The sequence below is a fragment of the Perca flavescens genome, chromosome 15 (assembly GCF_004354835.1).
Source record: "Perca flavescens isolate YP-PL-M2 chromosome 15, PFLA_1.0, whole genome shotgun sequence".
Classification (NCBI taxonomy): Eukaryota; Metazoa; Chordata; class Actinopteri; order Perciformes; family Percidae; genus Perca; species Perca flavescens.
In genome coordinates this window covers 12,546,762-12,566,809 of record NC_041345.1, presented here as the reverse complement: position 1 = coordinate 12,566,809, position 20,048 = coordinate 12,546,762, and the positions used below count along the sequence as shown (strand labels likewise).

General features: G+C 39.0%; 2 protein-coding genes across 3 annotated transcripts in view; one reads left to right on the top strand and one right to left on the bottom strand.

Annotated features, from left to right (window-relative positions):
- LOC114570293 (ras-related protein Rab-26) overlaps positions 1–4,606 on the top strand; it is a 59,901-nt gene extending 55,295 nt beyond the window's left edge. The window contains exons 6-9 of the mRNA XM_028600553.1: positions 1,758–1,823; positions 3,076–3,132; positions 3,998–4,074; positions 4,461–4,606. Coding sequence (XP_028456354.1) covers positions 1,758–1,823; positions 3,076–3,132; positions 3,998–4,074; positions 4,461–4,560 — 300 coding nt within the window. The 3' untranslated portion in view covers positions 4,561–4,606. The remainder of the gene's footprint in view (positions 1–1,757; positions 1,824–3,075; positions 3,133–3,997; positions 4,075–4,460) is intronic.
- Positions 4,607–5,326: 720 nt separating this feature from the next.
- Positions 5,327–19,809, bottom strand: LOC114569874 (arf-GAP with dual PH domain-containing protein 1). 2 transcript variants are annotated; one of them, XM_028599997.1, is made up of 11 exons: positions 19,005–19,809; positions 15,780–15,910; positions 14,802–14,893; positions 13,726–13,808; positions 9,012–9,124; positions 8,668–8,814; positions 8,034–8,117; positions 7,882–7,944; positions 7,611–7,682; positions 7,133–7,361; positions 5,327–7,047 (listed from the first exon to the last, which is right to left on the bottom strand). In XM_028599997.1, the coding sequence occupies exons 1-11, from the start codon at positions 19,093–19,095 to the stop codon at positions 7,019–7,021; spliced, it is 1,134 nt and encodes a 377-aa protein (XP_028455798.1). In that variant the 5' UTR covers positions 19,096–19,809; the 3' UTR covers positions 5,327–7,018. The 2 variants fall into 2 exon arrangements, with proteins under 2 accessions (XP_028455798.1, XP_028455799.1); XM_028599998.1 differs by lacking the exon at positions 15,780–15,910 and having other exon boundaries at positions 19,005–19,090.
- Positions 19,810–20,048: the final 239 nt, after the last annotated feature.

The window sequence follows — 20,048 nt, the reverse complement described above, 5'->3', positions numbered from 1 at the left end:
TGAGCAACATGTGAATAATTAGAAGCCTTGACAAAACATTGAACTATGCATGAAGCAGATAATTGTGCACATGCAAAATGTTCCTTAGTAACATTTGGCCCTTCAGCACTATGTTGAAGAGTACTGGGGATGCAAAACCAAACAACCCAACACAATCATTTTCTCAGCAATTTCAGAATAGCAAAGGGCTCGGACCTTTCTCTAAATGTTTTGTATGTCCCTCTCCCACCAAACCTCTCTGACCTCATCAAATCGCAAACATTGATTTCAAGGAAACACAATAAACTGGAGGAATGGTCAAAGCACAAAAGATGTGTAGAGGTAAACAGTGTATTCAGAATAGTATGATAATAGCTCCTATTGAACTGTAGCTACTGTAATCATTTATTTCCAGTCTATTATTTGTAGAATTAGCCTAGTATTAGTAAAAACTTAACCAGATTTCAGTTGTTATCACCCAAATTAAAGGCCAGAATGAAGGAGCAAAACTATCAAGTATATATTTGTGTTTTCCTTCTTCTATCTGTATTTTTATTGTTTTGTTTTTTTCCTTTTAAAACACTGTTTAGATAAACTAAAATTTTGAATAAAATGTAGTCTCGTCCCTTATAAGCAAAACGCCTTTTAACAGCCTTGGTGAAAGTGAGTGACTCGCTGCAGTTTGCTGTATGATGGATTGGTAGCTGACTGAAATGCAGATTTTTTATTTATAATCATCTGCGTGTGTGAGCAATGCTAATCTTGTGAGCCTGTAAAGGATTGTGTGTCATATAATAAATACAAAATACAAGTAGTAACCACTAAAAAGTTTAACTACAACTAAATCTGGGTTTACAGTGTGGGTGAAGCCTCGGAGCTCCAGAGTTTGGGTGTGGAATGGTTTGACTACAGCTGAAGACTAAGATAGGCTAGGAGAAGGTTTTAAAGATGCCGTGGATTAGTTCTATATCACTTTGTGATAAATGATACTATGAAAGTAATACAAATAAATAAAAGATCATATTCTTACATTTTGTATATGTTTTGATTCATTATTGCTCATAATAAAGATTCCAGTTGACACATGCATGGTCTTTCTTAACCACTCTGATATTCACAGGCCGCTGCTCTGGAGTAGGACTACTAAAGGGAAGGCGGATTGATCATCAGCCAGTCAGAAATCCATTTGTGCTTTGTGCTGAAATGAGGGATATTATTTAATCAGGAGGGTATTGCAGGGGTCTTTCCGAGCTGATTGAATGCTCACTAACTGTGAATGGATAGTGCAGGTGCTGTCGGAGCTCATAGAATCAGAGGTGATGTTTGTTCCCCTGTAAAGCTTTATCCTTCCCCTGTGTACACACTGCAGTTAAGGCAGGATGGAGCAGACAGTGTTGATTAAACTGATGAGAGTTTGTTAAAGTAACTCTCTCTCACACAGTATTTCTCTTTCTCACATACTCTTTCTTGCTTTTATCCCTTTTATATCTTTGTCTTTGCCTCAGTGTTTCTGTCTGTGCACTTTTTTTTACTTCCTTTACCCATTTAGCGGTCTTCTAAATGCCGTAGTCGCTCTCACTTTTCTCTTCCTCTTTATTCACCTTATTACATGTAGTGCTCAGGCTTGTCCCCGACAAGGCTTTCTCTTCCCAAAGCCCTTTTTATGTGTACTACATATTTCTTCTTTGTTTTCTCCATCACAGGTTGTTCCATTTTGCTTGTCTAACAGCTACTCTGTCTTCTCTCTCTCTTGTCTCTTTGTCCTGTATTGTTACCAGGCATGGTTGACTGAGATCCATGAGTACGCCCAACAGGATGTGGTGCTCATGCTGCTTGGAAACAAGGCAAGGCATTGTGTGAAAGAAAAAAAAATACTCCTGATACATGCACACTAGGGCTGTGTATCAATCTTCAATAGTATACAATTTTGTTGGTATCAACTAGTCTTTGTTTCTAGCAAAGAGTATCAAAAAATATTGGCATTTACTGTAATTGTAAGTCTAATTCTTAGTTTACTTATTCTTCGATAAGATAATTCCTGACTTGAATAATAATAATTCCACAAATTTTTATTTAGGCAAAGTTGTCATATGGTCGGCTTTAAATTCGGATAAAATTAACTAGTGATGCACATATGGGATATGTCAGGCAATACAGTATTCTATATTTTTTAACAATGGATTGATCCTACTAACAAGTAACCTTTTGTCTGTATATCCAAAGTGTGATATAGCTAATTCCTTTGTGCTGTACAGTCCATTGTTGTCCTAAATCTACTAAAAACACTGCGTGACAGGTTCCGTCATTAGGGTGAACATAGGCACTGTAGTTTATTTGTGAGGTAATGCCACACACACTGTACTGCTCCCATAAATATGCCCTTAAGCACCAAATGTGTATTAATCCACGGCTTAAAATAGTCCCCAACAAATACACAATTTACTAATTTACGTTTAAGTAACGTTTGCTAAAAACTACAGTGCCAAGCTGTTGAAGAAAATTATTTAGCCTTTTTTAAAATTGAAAGTATCTATTTGTGAGATATTATTACAGATTTACGTCTTCAGTCTTCAGTAGGAACCAATGGGCTTGGAGCTGAGTGCCACAGACAGGGTAAGGAAAGTCAAAGTATTGAGAGTCAGACTAACGATCATTCAATTATGATCGAAAAATATTGTTTTGGTATCTGTACCAAAAAAGCTCAGTCAGTCGATCGTGTAAAGTAAAATATTCTTGATCTTTTCAAAAACACAGACATCTGACAATATCTCAACCTGATAATTTGCAAATATCAGTGTTACACATTTTGTTCTATAACTGCCATTCACATCCCTCCCTCTGAAAAGAGAACAGATGTCTCTGCCATGTTTCAGTCCCCCCCCCCCCACTCCATATCAGCACTTAATTAGCATCCTGAGAGTCAATCTTGACTCATTAGCTGCCATCAGACCTGAACACCAGGAAAGGCTTATATGTAAACTGTGGACAAATAGCGAGCAGATCTGAACAGTGAGTGGGTGGATGTTGTGGTTTTATTAGCACTGATGCTGTTGCACGGTGCTGGCGTGTGTGACCTTGTTTTTCTTGTCTCACCAGGCTGATGCCACTCATGAGAGGGTGGTGAAGAGAGAAGATGGCGAGAGGCTTGCAAAGGTAATTATTTACATTTACAATTTACTGTCCAGATGCCACAGCTGAGAAGCCACACCCTACATAACTAAAAAGGTTTTAAGACATCTTTTAATTTTAACAAAATTGCACTGATTTCTCCTTTTGTGTCATTTTCCAAAAATATTTGTATTGCTGATTGAATTTCTATGGCAGATCAAACTATTAGGAATATTACAGGAAGGTGTGATTATCTAGAGATTTCTTTCTGTTTTGTAAGGAAAATGTAGCACCTGCAAACCAAAAAGATTGATAAGACGGAGAAAGGCCAGACACGTCAGAGGTGTTGCCCTCCTCTAGATAATTATCATTTGATAAAGAATATGTATTGTATAGATTCCTGCCTTCTGTGTCGTCATCTATAAAAGTCGAATGACGTTCTGCAGAACATTCATTCATATTCAGTTTCATAGTCCTGGTGGCTACAAATACAACCGCAAAGCACTGAAACCAGGAGCAAATGTTTCCTTTTGTCAATCTCCCTGACTGTTGCTTCACAGCACGGCAAAGAAAACAAATAGCAGTTAGCCAAGCGATTCAGCCCAGAAGTGGGAGCAATAAAGTGCCACTAAGTAACTTAAGGCTCAGTCTGGGTGGGAAAAAGCGCATCGGTTATCATCACTGTGGGCTCAGACAAATTCCTCTGCAGAGGAAAAGCTGGGAGACAAATGTATCACAACTGTGCTGGATTTATCCAAAGTAAACTAGTTCACTATTGTGCTGTGTTCTGCTGAAAACTTGTGTATCATCTTAACCAAACAGCTTTCATTTAAAACAATTTGAGCATATCAAAGAGGCAGCACTTTGTTAAATTATCATACATATGTTTGAGTCTGCTTTGACTCTGCAGGAGTTCGGAGTTCCCTTCATGGAGACCAGCGCCAGGTCAGGTCTCAACGTAGAGCTGGCTTTCACCGCTGTGGCTAAGTGAGTATCTCTCTGCAAGTGTTGTGGAGTTGTTTTGTTCTAATCTAATAAATACAGGCATACTAAACCATGAACATACAAAAAATAACAGCACTTTACCATGAAATGTGTTAGATGTTAAAAAAAAAAAACCTAACTCAAGGTGAACTTGCTCGCTTTCCCCTACAGACATAAAAATACTCAGCTGAGAATAATAATTTGTCTGTTTTTCCACATCTAGGTTTTATCCCTCATTAAAAAATCCAGAATCTATGAATATGCAAATACTTAAAATACAGGTTCCTAAATTTGTTTTTGGAGCAACTTAAGGTATATACTGATAATTTGTAGTGGTTATGGGGGCTCCGTTTTGTTTAACCTTATTTTTTCTTCTCCCTTTGTGTCAGGGAGCTGAAGCACCGGTCTATGAAGGATCCCTGTGAGAAGTTTAAGCTCCAGGAGTATGTAAACAAGGAGATGAAAAGCACAGGCTGCTGCAGAACTTAAAGCCTGCCTCTCTCCCTGTGTGTGTGTGTGTGTGTGTGTGTGTGTGTGTGTGTGTGTGTGTGTGTGTGTGTGTGTGTGTGTGTGTGTGTGTGTGTGTGTGTGTGTGTGTGTGTGTGTGTGTGTGTGTGTGTGTCAGTCAGTCAGTCACATTCATTTCGTACTGTAGGTGTTCATATCTGGCCCAATCACAGATGAGTCAGCTCCAGTGAAGTATAAATCTTTTTGCCCTTCTGTTTCTCCACTCTCAAACCTCCCTGTCTGTTGTCCTGCACTCATCTCACTGCCCTACTCTACTTTGTTTGTCCTGCTTTTCCTCACACACCTCCTCCTGCAGCTGTGAATGTAGGTGGTTTGCAAAAGACAAAGTTAGAAGCTGCACACCTCAGTTATAAATCTATTAATGGACATTTTCTTCCATAACTTTAGTTGCATGATATTTTAACCCCAGCATTGAATCGGATACCTAACTTTGAATTACCTTGTTTGGATATTTTATTGTTAAAGGGATTTAATCATAACAGAATTTATGTATTATGTAGATATTTTTGCAAGACACATGTAAAGCTATTTATTTCTCCATTTAAAATGTCAGTGACAGTCGACGTTTTGGTTGAATGTATATTTTGGGGATTTTTCCAATATTAGAAGAATCAATGTTGAGTCTTTGAGAGCTCTAATGCAACCTCTCTTCTTGATTATATATATAATTTTAAAATTATTTAAAACACGATTTGACAAACATGATGTTAATAATTTTTTTCTGCATGTAAGAAAAAAATGAGAATAGCACTTTAGATGGTAAATAAGAGTATGGGTGGGGTTTTAGGAGGATGTTGGGGGAATAAAGACCCACAGTATGTTGACAATGTTACCTAAAGTATTGTATACGACACACAGATGTTTATATTTCTTTTGATTTTGAATGTTTTATTTGTAGTCAGATGTGCAAACCTTAGTGGGCTTCTATATTTCCTGATTTTCCATTCACAAATATATAAATGGGGTATATAGTGCCATTCTTCTCAAACCTGTTCTTCATAAAAGAAGCATGGGTCTCTTTTTATATGACTGTTGCTTAGATTAGATTTCATCTTAGTCATAGAAACAGTATTGTACATTTTTCCAATCTTGATGTTCAGAGTAATGTATTGATTTTTGGTTTTACTAATTTTTAATGTGCAACTTCTTTCTTGTAATTGAAAATAAACTACAATTAAAATAGAAGGTAATGTGGCTTTTACCCTTTTAATAGACGGCAATTCAGTTTCACTTACACAGATTCTCCTATCCAACTCCACATTGAGTTCAGTGCATGAGTTATAGTAAGTTTAAAACCTTTCCTCTGTCTCCCTCTTTTGGATTAATAAGGAAAGTAAATGCTAAATTGGATCACAATTGTTATACAGTTTTACAAAAAGGAGAAACAAAGTAATACAACGTCACCTTCCTAAAATAATTGCCTAAGTCATTTTTTCAGGTTTTTCGGAAAACACAAAAAATAAAACTGCCTAAGTCACATGCTTGACATACGCAATTTTACTAAAGGTGTAGAATCACATGACCTGTTCAACTGAGGATGTAAGCAATTTTACCAGAGGTGGCCTGCACCATGAGGAGATGATTTAAGCAACAAAATCATTTTTGTTAAAAAATGACTTAGGCAATTATTTTAGGAAGATGACGACAAGCAAATTCTTAAATGTGATAATAAACAGTACACAAAGCGGTTTACATTCAGTTGCTTGAATTTGTACAAACAAAGCAAAAATAATTATTAAAAAAATAATTATAACTGCAGTGCTTGGCAATATAACAGCAAATTAGACAGTTCAAAAAATAAATACATTGAGAATTAAATACCATTGTACTTATTAATGGAAATAAATGTGAGTATCCGCAGACCATGTATATTATTCCTTCCTGCTGACATTAAAGGCCTGTGCCCGATAATGTTTTAGTATGCATATAACTGACCCGAAGGGCTTAGTTGGTACGCTTTGTTGAAATGCTAAGTTAATTTACTTGTATTAAACATCTGGAAAATGTAAGCATTCATACTCCTATTTCACTGACAATGGAGAAAACACCTTTTAATATTGGATTCCTACAAACATAACCTCTGCACTTTCAGGTCAGGATGACTGACCTCTTTTAAGTATGTAAGTCATATCACGTAACAGACGAGTGAGTTAGGCTAACATTCATGAGCTTAGGAGTGATTTGGACTACATAAAAATATGTCTGGCACATAACGTTGAGCAGATGGCAGGTAGACTAAAGGAGTCACGGTGGGATGTCTCACCTTTAGGTCCTTTTCTCTGTCACCCTTATGAGAAATGAGATTCAGCCTAAGTCTTTATAAAGACTAACCATTATGAGATATCAAGTACATATCTGAGGTTCTTCTCTTCTTCCAGCTCCACTCTGTGCACCAACAGGTCTTCAAACACTAAGTCAGTCATGGTTTGTGCTTAAAATAGGCCTCCACTGCAGAGAGAATGGAAACAAATACTCAGAAATTGAGAAGAAAAGAGCTAAATAATAACTTGACTTAGTTGGGTGTTCCATTTACCTGCATACTCCTGGGGCAGCATTGGTCTGTTGATAACAGTCTGTAATGCAGCGATCCAATCTTTCTGATCCTCTTCAGTCTCGCACATAAGTAGAAACTTCCTGTCTGGGGTCACTATGGTAATTCCAAACTTCCAATGGTAGCCCTGAATGTTTGGGGGGAGGCCGGGCAGCGTGGTGTAGCTGTTTTCCCTGCTACCAATGAACACCTCGCCTCGTGCATAGGCATCCTGGAAGCCGAGGGAGAAACGTATAGTTTAATCATTGTTCAATGAAACAAAAACACTTAATTATGTTTTCATCTAAAAGGAGCTAAAGCCAAAATCTAGATGGACAGCTATTTGTCTAAAAGGAAGTGAGTGCACTGTCCTTCTAAAATGGACAAAAGACTAATACACAGTAGAAAGAAGGGAATGGCAACATCTCCTGGTCACAATGTGCAACTACAGGAGTTTGCTCTTGACGTGCAGCTTTAATACCAGTGGATCTTTGAAGTACATGAGCCTCCTGTCATCCAATGTGAACCATCTCTTCTTGAAGCCCTCTGTGTGCTGTGGGACAGACACAGGAGAGAAACATGTGGCAGCAGCTGATTTCATAGAGCTACAAATGTCAAATAAATAACTTGGCTTTCATGCTCTGCAACACCCTGATGCAGGTTTTGCATATTTCCTTTCCATTTTATTTACTTATAAATCATGTTGTGGAAAAGTGTTCTATCAACAAAAATATTGCAGAGAAATGCATTACCTTTGGACCAGTCTTCTCCATGTAACCCTCCTTTATGTAGTTCCTGGTTAGCTTTGGCAACAACTAGACAAACACAGAGCAAATATCTCACTGTGTGTGTGTGTGTGTGTGTGTGTGTGTGTGTGTGTGTGTGTGTGTGTGTGTGTTCTCACTTCAGAGGTGGAAGCTCCAGGAAAAGCCACCTGCATGTAGTGAAACCTGGCTGCTCTGATGGCGTTGAACCAGTCCACCATTTCCTTCAAGACAGGACATCAGGCAGTTCAGTGATGGACTCTTACTGAAATATGTTCTCCCCACACACCACCACCACCACCACCACCACCACCATCATCATCATCATCATCATCATCAGCCCTGATGGTCCATAATTACCTCCAGGACACACAGCAATCGTTACTTACTATGCCTTTGTTAAATGGCATTTTGACATGGGCTCCATTTAGAAGAAGTAACATAATGACGAGATATAGATAGATAGAGATATAGATAGAGATATAGATAGATAGAGATATAGATATAGAGCTATAGAGATAGATAGATAGATAGATAGATAGATAGATAGATAGATAGATAGATAGATAGATAGATAGATAGATAGATAGATAGATAGACACATACTGATGTTATGACAAACCCATCAACTCTTTAAACTTGTGCACGACTCATCACAAAGCACAATGTGGCCATCAGATCGGCACACAGAAAAAGAGTGATCCGGTTGTGACTTTTCGAAGAGGTGTTTTCTTCCCCCCACCTAAAACACCAAACAGAGGCACAGCACCTCACCTTTCCATCCTCCTGGTAAACAAAGATATTCCTAGTGCTGTTGTCCTTCAAATAGGTTATCTGCAGGCCGTGGGCAGTACCGATTTTTGTTGGTTGGAAAGTGGCATTCAAAGTATTGATCTTCATTATTGTTTTAGGCTCTCTGGCCTGCAGAGAGGTAAGACATTTTTAGAAGAGAAATGATTGATGATGAAATGATTAAGTTGAATGGGATCTCCAGATTTCACCAGAAAAATCAGGATATTTCTACAGAGTGGCTATTTTTATTATTATTATTTTTATACTTAGATCCGCAGATTAAATACAGATTAAGAAAAAGATAGATGGTGGGAGAAAACACTCACATCGTGCTTGTTGAAGTACTTCAAAACACCTTCCCGTTCGGACAGAATAAATTTTCGGCTGAGGTACTGTCCTTTGTCTCGGCCTCGTTTCCATAGAAACCCCTCTCTGTAGCCTGCCAGGACGGGAGCCACAAGGGTCCCGTTCCATTGACATGGACCAGAAATACAGAGAGAGAAAACAGAGGAAAGACACAAACTTTTAACAAAATACTTAACACAATACCCCAAAATATAAGACAACCATTTACACGGAAGAAAAATTCACAAATGGTTTCAATAGGGAACATCAAGCTATGATAAAAGTCTGCAAGTTTGTTAGCCAGAAAACTATAACGCTCTGTGGAGCTGCAGGCTACTGCACATTACAAAAAGCCTTTAGATCCATTTTTATGAAAAAAATATTGAGTGCATAATAGTATAGTCATAAATGATTATCATTCCCAGAATCAAGTGGGCAATTTTCTTTACTTGAATTAACCCCACAGCATGTTCTTGGTAAAATAACTCAGAATAATGCTAAAGCTATAGGTTGTCTACATACTTAGACTTGGAAAACGTTAATCTCCCCAAGAGGCAATTGGTTGTACAATACAGGCATACTGACACATAACCCACAACACAAACATTGAACCAGACATTTACAGCACTATTTATCTAACACATAACATACACACATCAATAAATAGAAAACTGTAAAAAGAAGTATGTTGCACTTCCCTAAAAGGCCTAATATCATAAATAAATGAAACTACCACACAGTACTTCACATATATTCCTCCTCCAGTCATACCCCTCCCCACATCTTATTTAATTGGGTTATTGCCATGGGAATTAATGAGTTTTTTTGCTCAGTTGGTTCTGACGTTAGGGTATCTATATCTACGACCAGAAGGGAGTTGGCTTGAATATGTCTGGCACAGACATATTGGTCATTATAAAACCCCTTGTGCCCATTCATCCACTACATTGTCAGTGCACCAAAACAGTAATTTTTCATTACTTTTTGCCATGTTTTTCAAGAGTTTGAAAGATCTTTAAGCATGTAATATTACACAGGACAGTGATCACACTGGTGGACACCACTGAAAGCTCTGTAATAGTGTGTGTGTGTGTGTGTGTGTGTGTGTGTGTGTGTGTGTGTGTGTGTGTGTGTGTGTGTGTGTGTGTGTGTGTGTGTGTGTGTGTACATTTTATGTTATATGGTCACCGTTCTAAGCAGCTCAGCAGTGGTGGGAGGAAGCACCTCCGCTTTTACTACACATAAATAATTTCGCTTCAACTGACGGCTTCCTCTACAAGCCAGAACCTCTCTCTCACACACACACAGACACAAACAGACACACAAACAGACACACACACACACACACACACCTTGTTGGCTCTGTTCCTGGGCTGTGCTTTTCCTACTATGACAAGTCAAAATGTCTGCTGTGAAAAAGGTCCATACACAGACACACAACTTACTTGCACTTAAAAGCAATATTCAACAGAATCATTTTTTTCTAAATATCTGAGAACTGGATTTCTAACAATAAACTAGATATTTATGTCAGATACAAGTAACAAGACTTGTTTGCACAGCCAGAGAACTTTAAGACATTGTCATTAGGTGACCATCAGGCAGCACTGACACTGCCATAACACAACTGAAAACTGTTGCAAAGTGCTTAATTATTTCAAGAGACTTTTCAGCTTTTTCCTTTTGTTTAAGTTTAAACAAAGGGGTGGTATTTATAAAAAAAAAAAAAAAAAAAAAAGAAGAAGTACGAGAAATATAATAATCTCCTGTGATTCCAACTCACAGCCTTACATAAATAGCACTGAACTGTTTTATTGTGATACATGGACATCTCCATAGCAGACCTATGGTCTTTCTAGACTAGCAGGCCTCATCTAAATGCTGGTGTGATATAAGTGCAATGCGATAAAAAGCAAAGAACAGAGAATCTTTGAGAGGAAATGTGCCAGAAAATTGCCCCTTTCTTCCGGGAAATGAAGCTGAAATCAACAAACACTTGTCTGCTGGTCCACCTGCACCTCTGCATCCTCTCTCCTGCCATCCACCCCCCATGTCCCTTCCCTTGCTTTGTTGTACAATAATAAAGTTGTCATGGTGTGGCCTGCACACAGCAATGAACTTCTGGTTGAGCAATGGCTTCATCCATTATTCATAAGTAAGAACCTTTTGCTCCACTGCTGAGAGGAGAAGGGTCCTACTGTTCACAGTAACGTAACACAACAGAGGAGAACAAGAGAATTCATTAACTGTTAGAACGGGGTGTCAAGATTTTGCAAACACTTGGGAGGGCAAAGCAAGTTGTTTCACCAAAGCATTTGTCTTTCTTAAGGTCCTCTACAGATGCTAGTTTCTCCTGGCCTACAATCTAGGAGCAATGTTATATAGAATACTTGTACACAAAAGAGGTCATTCTTCCTCCGTGGCAGAGACACACAGCCACATGCTCCTAAACCTCTGCACAGCACAAGACAAGAGACCATTGACACAGAGAGAGAGACACAGAGACACAGTTTGACAGTCATGAGACTCTGACAATAGTGCTTTATCTTGCCTACCTTAAAGTTTTTCCTTTTCTAAAAATGTAAGCTTTGTGTTTTAGCTTTCCAGGTGATAGTGAAGGCATTTTTTAAATTACCTAATGCAAATTTTATTAACTGCAAATGCCAGAGGTTGCTCTACCCTGTGAGAAGGCAGCGTGGCTCTAGTTAAAAGGGGAACTCTGTTGTGTTGTGAACTTGACACTGTGGCTCTAGAAATGACATCACTCTTCTACAGATTTGAAGAGAAAGTCCCGCCCATAACTTTAACAGCAAGGGTGTGGACTGACAGTAACATATCTTTAAAATGTTCAACCAAAAAATGGCCACAAACCATGTTCTCTATCAGGTTAACTGACTTTATGTTACACAACTTCCTGTTTCCAGCAGAGAAGTCACAAAGGGAAACAGTCGATAAAGCCTGATAGAAAGCGTAGTTGGTGACCATCTTTATCAGGAGAACTATGGAACATATAGACATGTCCGACATTACTGGCAACATCCCATTTTCCTCTTAGACTATGCTAAAGCCTAGTGAGAGGCTGTAACAGAACTAAATCTGTGAAAATGTATTCCGTATTATTATAAACAATGGGGGGTCAGGTTGGTTCCACTTTAGCTCTTTAAATGAGCTTCACCGAGACATTAAACATTGGCGACACACACAGTCAAACGCACACATGATCCAGCACAAAAGACAGAGATAAGGGTTATGCAATACACATTTAGTGAGGAACTGAGCTTGATAATGACAAAATTATTTCACACAATCAACCATGAGAAAAGGGTGAGACATATTTTAGCTCAGCAGTAAAAAAAAAATGAAGACAGACAGGTAGGTAGAAATATGAGGAGCTGATGTTGGACAGAAAAGGGGAGTTTTCTTCCCTTGATGACCATTGTCTCTGCTGAAACACCATGCATCTGTCTAACTACACAGCCTTACTGGCATTCTAATTGGGCTGGGCCATGTAAATGAGCACTGGGTAATTGTGCCTACTGGGCCATGAGTTATTCATTATTACACCCTTTGACTGTGTAATGCCATTAGCAAGCCAAATATCATCTCCAAACACACTGGACCCCAGCTGATATCAACAAAAGATCAACCTCACAAGAGTTTGTGCTGCTTTATGTTATATCCCTACCCAGAATATTGTCACATCTTTTAGAAACAATCCTTCATGGATGCAGACAAACAATTTTACACCAATGCAATATATGATACTAAAACAAAGAAAGAGTCAATGGAAGTTGATAAAAAATACATGTAGATTGCAAATGAGCAAGATACATTCAAAATATTAGTTAAACACTTTGTAAATACACTCATTGGCTTAGATGAGAAGATTATCTGTGTGTTACGTACGGAGATGAAGATGGTGCGAAACAAATAGCTATACATGGATTTCTCGGCAACGTCATTGTTTGCACACGCAACCAGGAGGCAGAAAGAAGACGTGTTTCATGTAGCTAGTAGTAGTAGCATAGTGTAAGTCACAATGCCAAGGAGTTGTTGCGTGGTTCATTGTACAAACAGAGCCAGTGATGGGTGCCTGATGTTTAACATACCTAGGGGGAAGCATGCTTTTGCCAAAAAAAAAAAAAAACGGCGGAGGTTATGGCTTCAAGCCATAAGTAGGGCAGATTGGGGTCATATGCAAGAGTCAGGCTCCCACTGTATCAATCAGAAAAGTTGCAGCTTTTTCAGTTGTTCAGCTAAGTGATATATACCTGTCAGGACTGTAGTACTCGAGTCGGGACTCGAGACAAGTTTAGACTGCAGTAGCAGACCAGTTTACCAATCTGGCTTTCTGCCTCCGGTATGCGCGCGCACCCAGTAATGTTTGTAAACAGCTATAGCATGGCTTTGTTCAATGTGAAAAATGTCAACCAACACCTTTAAAGCTTATTTATTACGCTGATGTATCTCATTCATTTGAACCATACATAAACAGAAATGTAAAACCTGTGAAGGGAAGGCTTCTTTTTCCTTCCTCTTTCACTATAATGTCATCATCACTCAAGAATGTTGTCGATGACAAATGAATGATGCCATTTCCCTCCTAGCACATAGACAAATACTTGTTTTCCTGAGTAAGCAAGAAGTAAAATGCGTCTGTTCACATAACGGTACAGAGACGCATTTCATTCTTACCTGCCGAGTAGGGCTCCTGCCTCTCTACACACAAGAACTCCTTCCTCTCGTATTTGGCTCGGATCCATTGTTCCCGCAGGAGTCTGCAAGACAGTTGGTGTTAGATACTCAGCTCTCCCTGAGGTTTGAGGTTTACTTCATGTTTAAGCTAATTTGTTAAACACCTCATTAACTTACATGGATGTCCAAGCTCCGAGCCACATTTTGTGCAAACTCTGAACAAAAGCAGCCAAATATTACATATTTGGGTAATTATCACTTGTGTCTACCTTGTCCTGCATCTATCATAATAGTGATCATACAGCTCGTGCACTTCTTTTTATCTCCCATACCCATCTTTATTGAATTCATTTATCTGGACTCTCTTTCTTTTCCCTTAACATTCACAAAGCATCATACATGTGTATGCATCTTCAGCATGCAATCATCATTCATAAACACAATGCACATTCATTCTAAAATAAACTTCACAGCGTTTTGTTGTTGCGTATAGTTATTTATATCACTAGATGGTTAGGGAAAAAAACCCTTGTACTGAATTGTTGCTTCCTGGTCAAATTACAGGAACTTGGTATTCTTATCACTGAGGAGTTGCTGCATATCAGCTTGGCTACCAAAACCACTTGTTGCCCCTTGTTGTGTTATTAAATGCATCCATCTGTGGAACAATAACTGCAGTCTTAAAGATGCCAAATATTTTACTGTTTTGTTGCCCAAAATAACCACAATATGCGGTTTGCAATGTTGTCGACTGATGACAACCCATTTGGAATGCCACTGAGTGGCAGAATGAGTGTCATGTTTTAGTGACAACACCTTTAACATTTGAACCAACCTGCCTAACTTCATTCCATCCTAAACTACCTTTAAGACAAATGTATCTGTATGATAACCTTCACCACCATGGCTGTTCAAAAATCTGGATGATGGGAATGTAAATATAAAAGAAAAAGTGTCTACAGTATCCATCTGTGCTGCAGATATGTACTAACCACTCATACATTTAGAGGTGACCATAGGTACAGAGGTGAACTGAATTGGGCTTTAAGGAGGGCAAAGGAAGACACATCACTTACGTGCAGTCTTTGTGTGTAGGTCGGTAGTAGAAGGCAGGAACTATCTGTTCATATTTGGCCTTGGCAGCATTGTTGCCCACAGAGTCCATAAACTGCAGAGGGGAGGAAGAGAAACCGCTGATGTTTGTAAGTGATACCTGTGTGTATTAGAGTGTGCTCAGTGGCTTAATGGCCGTGAGCGCATGTCCAGTATCTGTGCGTGGCTTTTGAGGGCAGCACACACTATGAGGTTTTGCAGCTCAACATTCGTGTGGCTGACTCCTTGCCCAGAGGGAGACGTTGCAGCTGCCATGGCTGCTTCTTCTTTTTTGTCTCTTTATTTTAACACAGAGGACACTGCTCAGCATGCATTCGCACACTGCTAGGAAACTACAGATAACACAAGCACACCGGCAGGAAAGCTGCTTGATACAGTTAATCTGACTGTACTAGATGTATGAAAACAACACACTGTTCTTCATTACCTCATTCTTGATTAATCAACCTGAGTTTTAAAGTCTGAGAGTCCCAGGATTAAGCAAAATAGAGTAGGGCAGTGAGATGAGTGCAGGACAACAGACAGGGAGGTTTGAGAATGGAGAAACAGAAGGGCAAAAATATTTATACCTCACTGGAGCTGACTCATCTGTGATTGGGCCAGATATGAACACCTACAGTACGAAATGAACGTGACACAGACACACACACACACACACACAAAGATGTTGGTTGTATCTGCCAGCCGCTGGCTCATGCCTTTCATGCCTTGCTGAATTGAGTCTGAAGACTTGACTTATTCATCCAAGCAGGGATGCAGCAGGCGGAGACTGAGCAGGCAGGGCTGGGTGAGGGCGAGGCCTGAGGCTGGACATTACCTCAAGCCAAGTTTCAGACTACACATGTAATCAATGGCTGGTCTTCTCTTGCAAAACACTATTTTTTTTTTAGGATTTCTAACAATAAAATCACCTCACATACACAACAGACACAAGTTCTTACTTCCACCTCAGTGGAGCTCCAGGGATCCAGCAGGACAGATTTCACCTTGCTGATCTGAGCAATGTTTCTATGAAGGCCGGAGCAGCTGAGACACACAAACACTCCCAGGGTGTAGGACGCCCACTCCGGATCTGCAACGTGGCATAAAGACACATGTAGATGTGCACAAAAACACACTTAAAGCTTTAAATAACTGAACACACTTCAACATTTCTGAACTTCCTTCCAACAGAAACTGATGGCTCAACTAGATTTTAAGCAGGTTGACCATAGTGAACAGCAGACAACCAAAACAGTGGTTGATATGTTACAGGCAGAAAGAACTATTTTTACATGTAATGTTTTAAGTTTCCTTTGACATGATTTCTGTAGTGGATTAAGACTCCTAAAAAAATCACACGTAAGGTAGAAACAGGTATGGATAGAAATCTGACACAAGGGTCAAGTTAGGGTAATAACAGAGAGATGGGACACGGGAGACAGATACCCAACAGAACAAGTTAGTTTTCTGTCCGTCTGTCTTCCTCACTCTCCATCTCATGGTCTTTAATACATGCGACTCCCACAATTCTAAGTCATTTGTCTTTGCATCGAAAAGAATACATTTTCCAAGTGTGCTCACTTCAGCCCATATAAGCAGGTCACCCAAGAGATCTGAGAACTTGTCTCTCCATGACCTAGATTTACCAACTCAGTCAACATCTTCAGAGTGATCATAAAACCCTCCCCTAGTTTCACAGATGATCAATATTTGGGTGAAAATACATAGATCACATCTATATGTGTGCCTATCTTCATTGTTATACTATTTTGTTGCTGTTGAGATTTTTGTTTTTTATGAATATTGGAAATTCACAGGCATACCAGTGTCTTTCACACTACGTTCACACGTTACATACATTCACACCTTCTTGCAATATGAGTCACTTCTACCTCAAACATCTCTGTCACCCCTGGAAAAAAAAACTAAGTGAAGACCTGACCTTTTGCAAACATAAACTGAAAAAATGACCGATTCTTTTGTAATGTCACCCAGTTATGATTAAGCGCTCATGACATTTTGCCGTGTTCTCAAGAAGTTCAGTGAAAGGTCAGAACGTCACACAGTTGTAATATTTCTTTGAAGGGAGACAAGAATGGAAAGTGTGCACAGTGGTTATCAATTTTACTATCTAACTACTAACTTTTTTTTAAAGCCAAGTTGCAGCAGACGTGTGAACGGCTTCACACACATGCAAAAAGCTCCTCCTACACATCAACATCTAATTTCAGCAAGATGAGAATTCAGCTGCCGTGGTGGTTATTTGTAACTTAGCCAAAGAACTGGGGCAGTGTCAGGTAGTTTGTATCAGCATGCTGCAGCCCTTTAACCACTGCTAACGAAGACGTGCACACACGCTGCAAAAATAGCATGAGAACAAAAAAAAACTATTACTTCCTTGTGCATAATCACAAAGCTGCACACATGCAAGGCTGTGTGTGTGAACAAGAGACAAGAGTCGGATGTGTAGTGAGCCACTCCAATCTTCTCTGCATTATGTGGGCCTGTTGTAGTTGAGACAATCAGCCAGTCTAACAGAGAAGTCACTCTCTAAGACAACCGGATGCACACAAAGTCGAACAGCCAGGAGGATAAAACCACATTTGGCGTGGAAGAGAAATGTAAGGGTCCACAATGTAACAATGCATGAAGCACCTTAGCTTATTAATAGATTAGTTGATTGAGAGAGAGAAATATTCAGCAACAATTTCGATAATTAATAATAATGAAACTTATTTTAATCTTTTTTTTTTTTTTTTTTTTTTATAAAAGGACATGTAAAAGAATCGGCAAACATTATTTGGTTTCAGCTTCCCAAACAAAAGGATTTGCTGCTTTTCATTGTCATAATTCTAGGGCTGCTCCCTCTTAGTCGATTAGTCGACTAATCGGTCGTTTTGGTCTTAGTCAACTTAGATTTCTTTAGTGAGATTAGTCATGTTTTATGCTTTTTTTCATGCTGAATTACTTATTTCCATGAAGTGTACGAGCATATCGCTGGTAAACACAAGAATTAAAGTGGTGCTTTTGCATGATTCTTTGCGGAGAAACTCAGATTTACAGATCTGTTGATAAAATCAATTTCTTCAATCGAGCACAGCCCTACATAATTCACTGTAAACTAATGTCTTTGAATAGGTTTTGTTTGAACAAAACAAGACATTTAAGACGTCATCGGGCTCTGGGAAGTTTGGGTTTGGGTATTTTTTACTTATTTTTTGCAATTTCCTGACATTTCATAAACAATTAATCAGAAAACTCATCGTCATATTTATGGAAAATAAAAATACTTCAGTTTGCGGCCCCAAATATGAGCATCCTCCTGAATGAATGGACTAGTGAGCGTCAAGATTTAATCTTGAATAGTACAGCTTAAAAACATTTGTTTGTTCTAGTTTGTTAAATACATTTAACAAACTAGATATTTCTGAATTTCTCTCAGGCTATTTAGATTAAGAAAACACACCTGTTTGTGTGTGTGTTTCCCTTCTTGTATGCCCATTTATTTATTTATTTGACTGTATTAGATTTCATTTCTTTGATTTGGAAGCACTGTGTGACTGGTGTCTGTGAAAGGTGCTGTGTAAATATAAAATGTACTGAACTGCAGATTTGATAAATTCAACCAACTAGGTGTGACCAGCATGGTGTGTATGAACACATGTGCACTGTATGCAAAAGGAAATAAACCACCAGATGAATACATTTTGCACCTCAATCAACAAAAATAGCCTACATCTGAAAAAAAAGACACCACACATAGGAATAACGAACCTATAAATTAAATAAATTGTAAGCACTTTCTAACCAAGCTTTTAAGTTTCAATAAAAAGCACATAGGTCATTACATATTTACATCTAGGCTAAACACTACACACTATTTTGTTGCTTTTTCGTTAGAGTCCTCACCAAATGCATTGGCCTCCTGTGTAATGATCTTCATTATGTCAACTGTTATTTCATAACCATGCCTAGAACACATCGTGACTGAGAAGAGAAACTAAACGACCTCGCGAGAAAGAACTGGAGCCAGCTGTGACAATATCCTAAATGCAATTATTTGTAGCTTATGAAATCACACGGAAATAACAAAAGAAAGTGGGATAGTCTTAACATTTGTATCCAAACAGATTGAATTAAGGTCACTAAAACGTCTGACTGTCAGAGACTCCCCTCCAGCTTACCTGCTGCCCCGCAGTCGGCACAGGTTCTATTCCCAGGTTTCCCCAGAAGCTGTTTCAAACGCCGCCTGCTGTTTTCTTGATCCGAAGCCATACTGCAAATGATTCAGCCCAGATGCTGTCTGCTCAGCGGCTGAAAACCTCAAACTGTCATGCATCGAAAGTAAGATCACCGCCGGGACGTGCTGGACTGAATTTGTTCAAAGTTAACGCGCCTAAACAACTCGGGAGAAGGCTGTAATTTTTTTAGCGGAGGGTGGCTGAATAGCGGAGCATTGTCAGTCTAGTGCAGATCAGATGTTGTAAACCCATATAGATGCAACAATAAATGCATGTAAGTCTCGTCGTTCTCTGGAGTGAGACCTCCAGCGGTCATTGTGAGGGTTATGAGACGCGCTCGCGACACTCCCAGCGATGACATTTACCCCTCCTTCAACAACTCAGCGCGTGGAAAAGTTTAGTCTTCTACCTTCGCAGATACTTTAACGACCTGAACAGAAGCGGTTGGTGAATATGAATTTAGTGGGGGGGACTGTTACTCTAAAAAGATATTTAATAGAAGCTAGATAAAACAGAAGCATCCCTTTACAGCAAAATATAGCCCTACTTAATATATAAATATCACGCTAGAGGTATGAACTTTTAGAAACACCGAAGGCATAAATCTAAAGGCCGTAATTTGTCACCGACCAAACTCTGATCTTTTTTTTTTTTTTAAATCTCTTGTGGTCTGGTGCCAGGTAGATAATTGCGGTGTATATTATTACTGAATTCCTTTCATTTTTATCTCGAACGCTCAAATCTGATCAAAAAAAGTTTCACACGCAGGTGTTTTCACTGGCGGTTGATTAGATCCATAGACTGTATATTATTAGTCTATGATTAGACCTGAGCTCGGGTTGAAGGTGGGCGGAGCTATGTTGGGATTTACGTAAGGTTAGCTGACGCCATGAGCCAATTTAAATAGTAAATGCAACAAAACTCACAAGAGATTGAGGGAAATGCCAAATGTGTAGTTTGTATAGGCCCACAGTCCTTTTTTTGTAG

Excerpts from the sequence above, each read along its gene's own strand:
- LOC114569874 (XM_028599997.1), bottom strand. The coding sequence starts at position 19,095 with ATGGCTTCGGATCAAGAAAACAGCAGGCGGCGTTTGAAACAGCTTCTG. Across the intron at positions 13,809-14,801 it reads CCTACACACAAAGACTGCAC|ACTCCTGCGGGAACAATGGA; the intron begins GTAAGTGATGTG and ends ACTGTCTTGCAG. Across the intron at positions 7,683-7,881 it reads TGGAGAAGACTGGTCCAAAG|CACACAGAGGGCTTCAAGAA; the intron begins GTAATGCATTTC and ends TCTGTCCCACAG.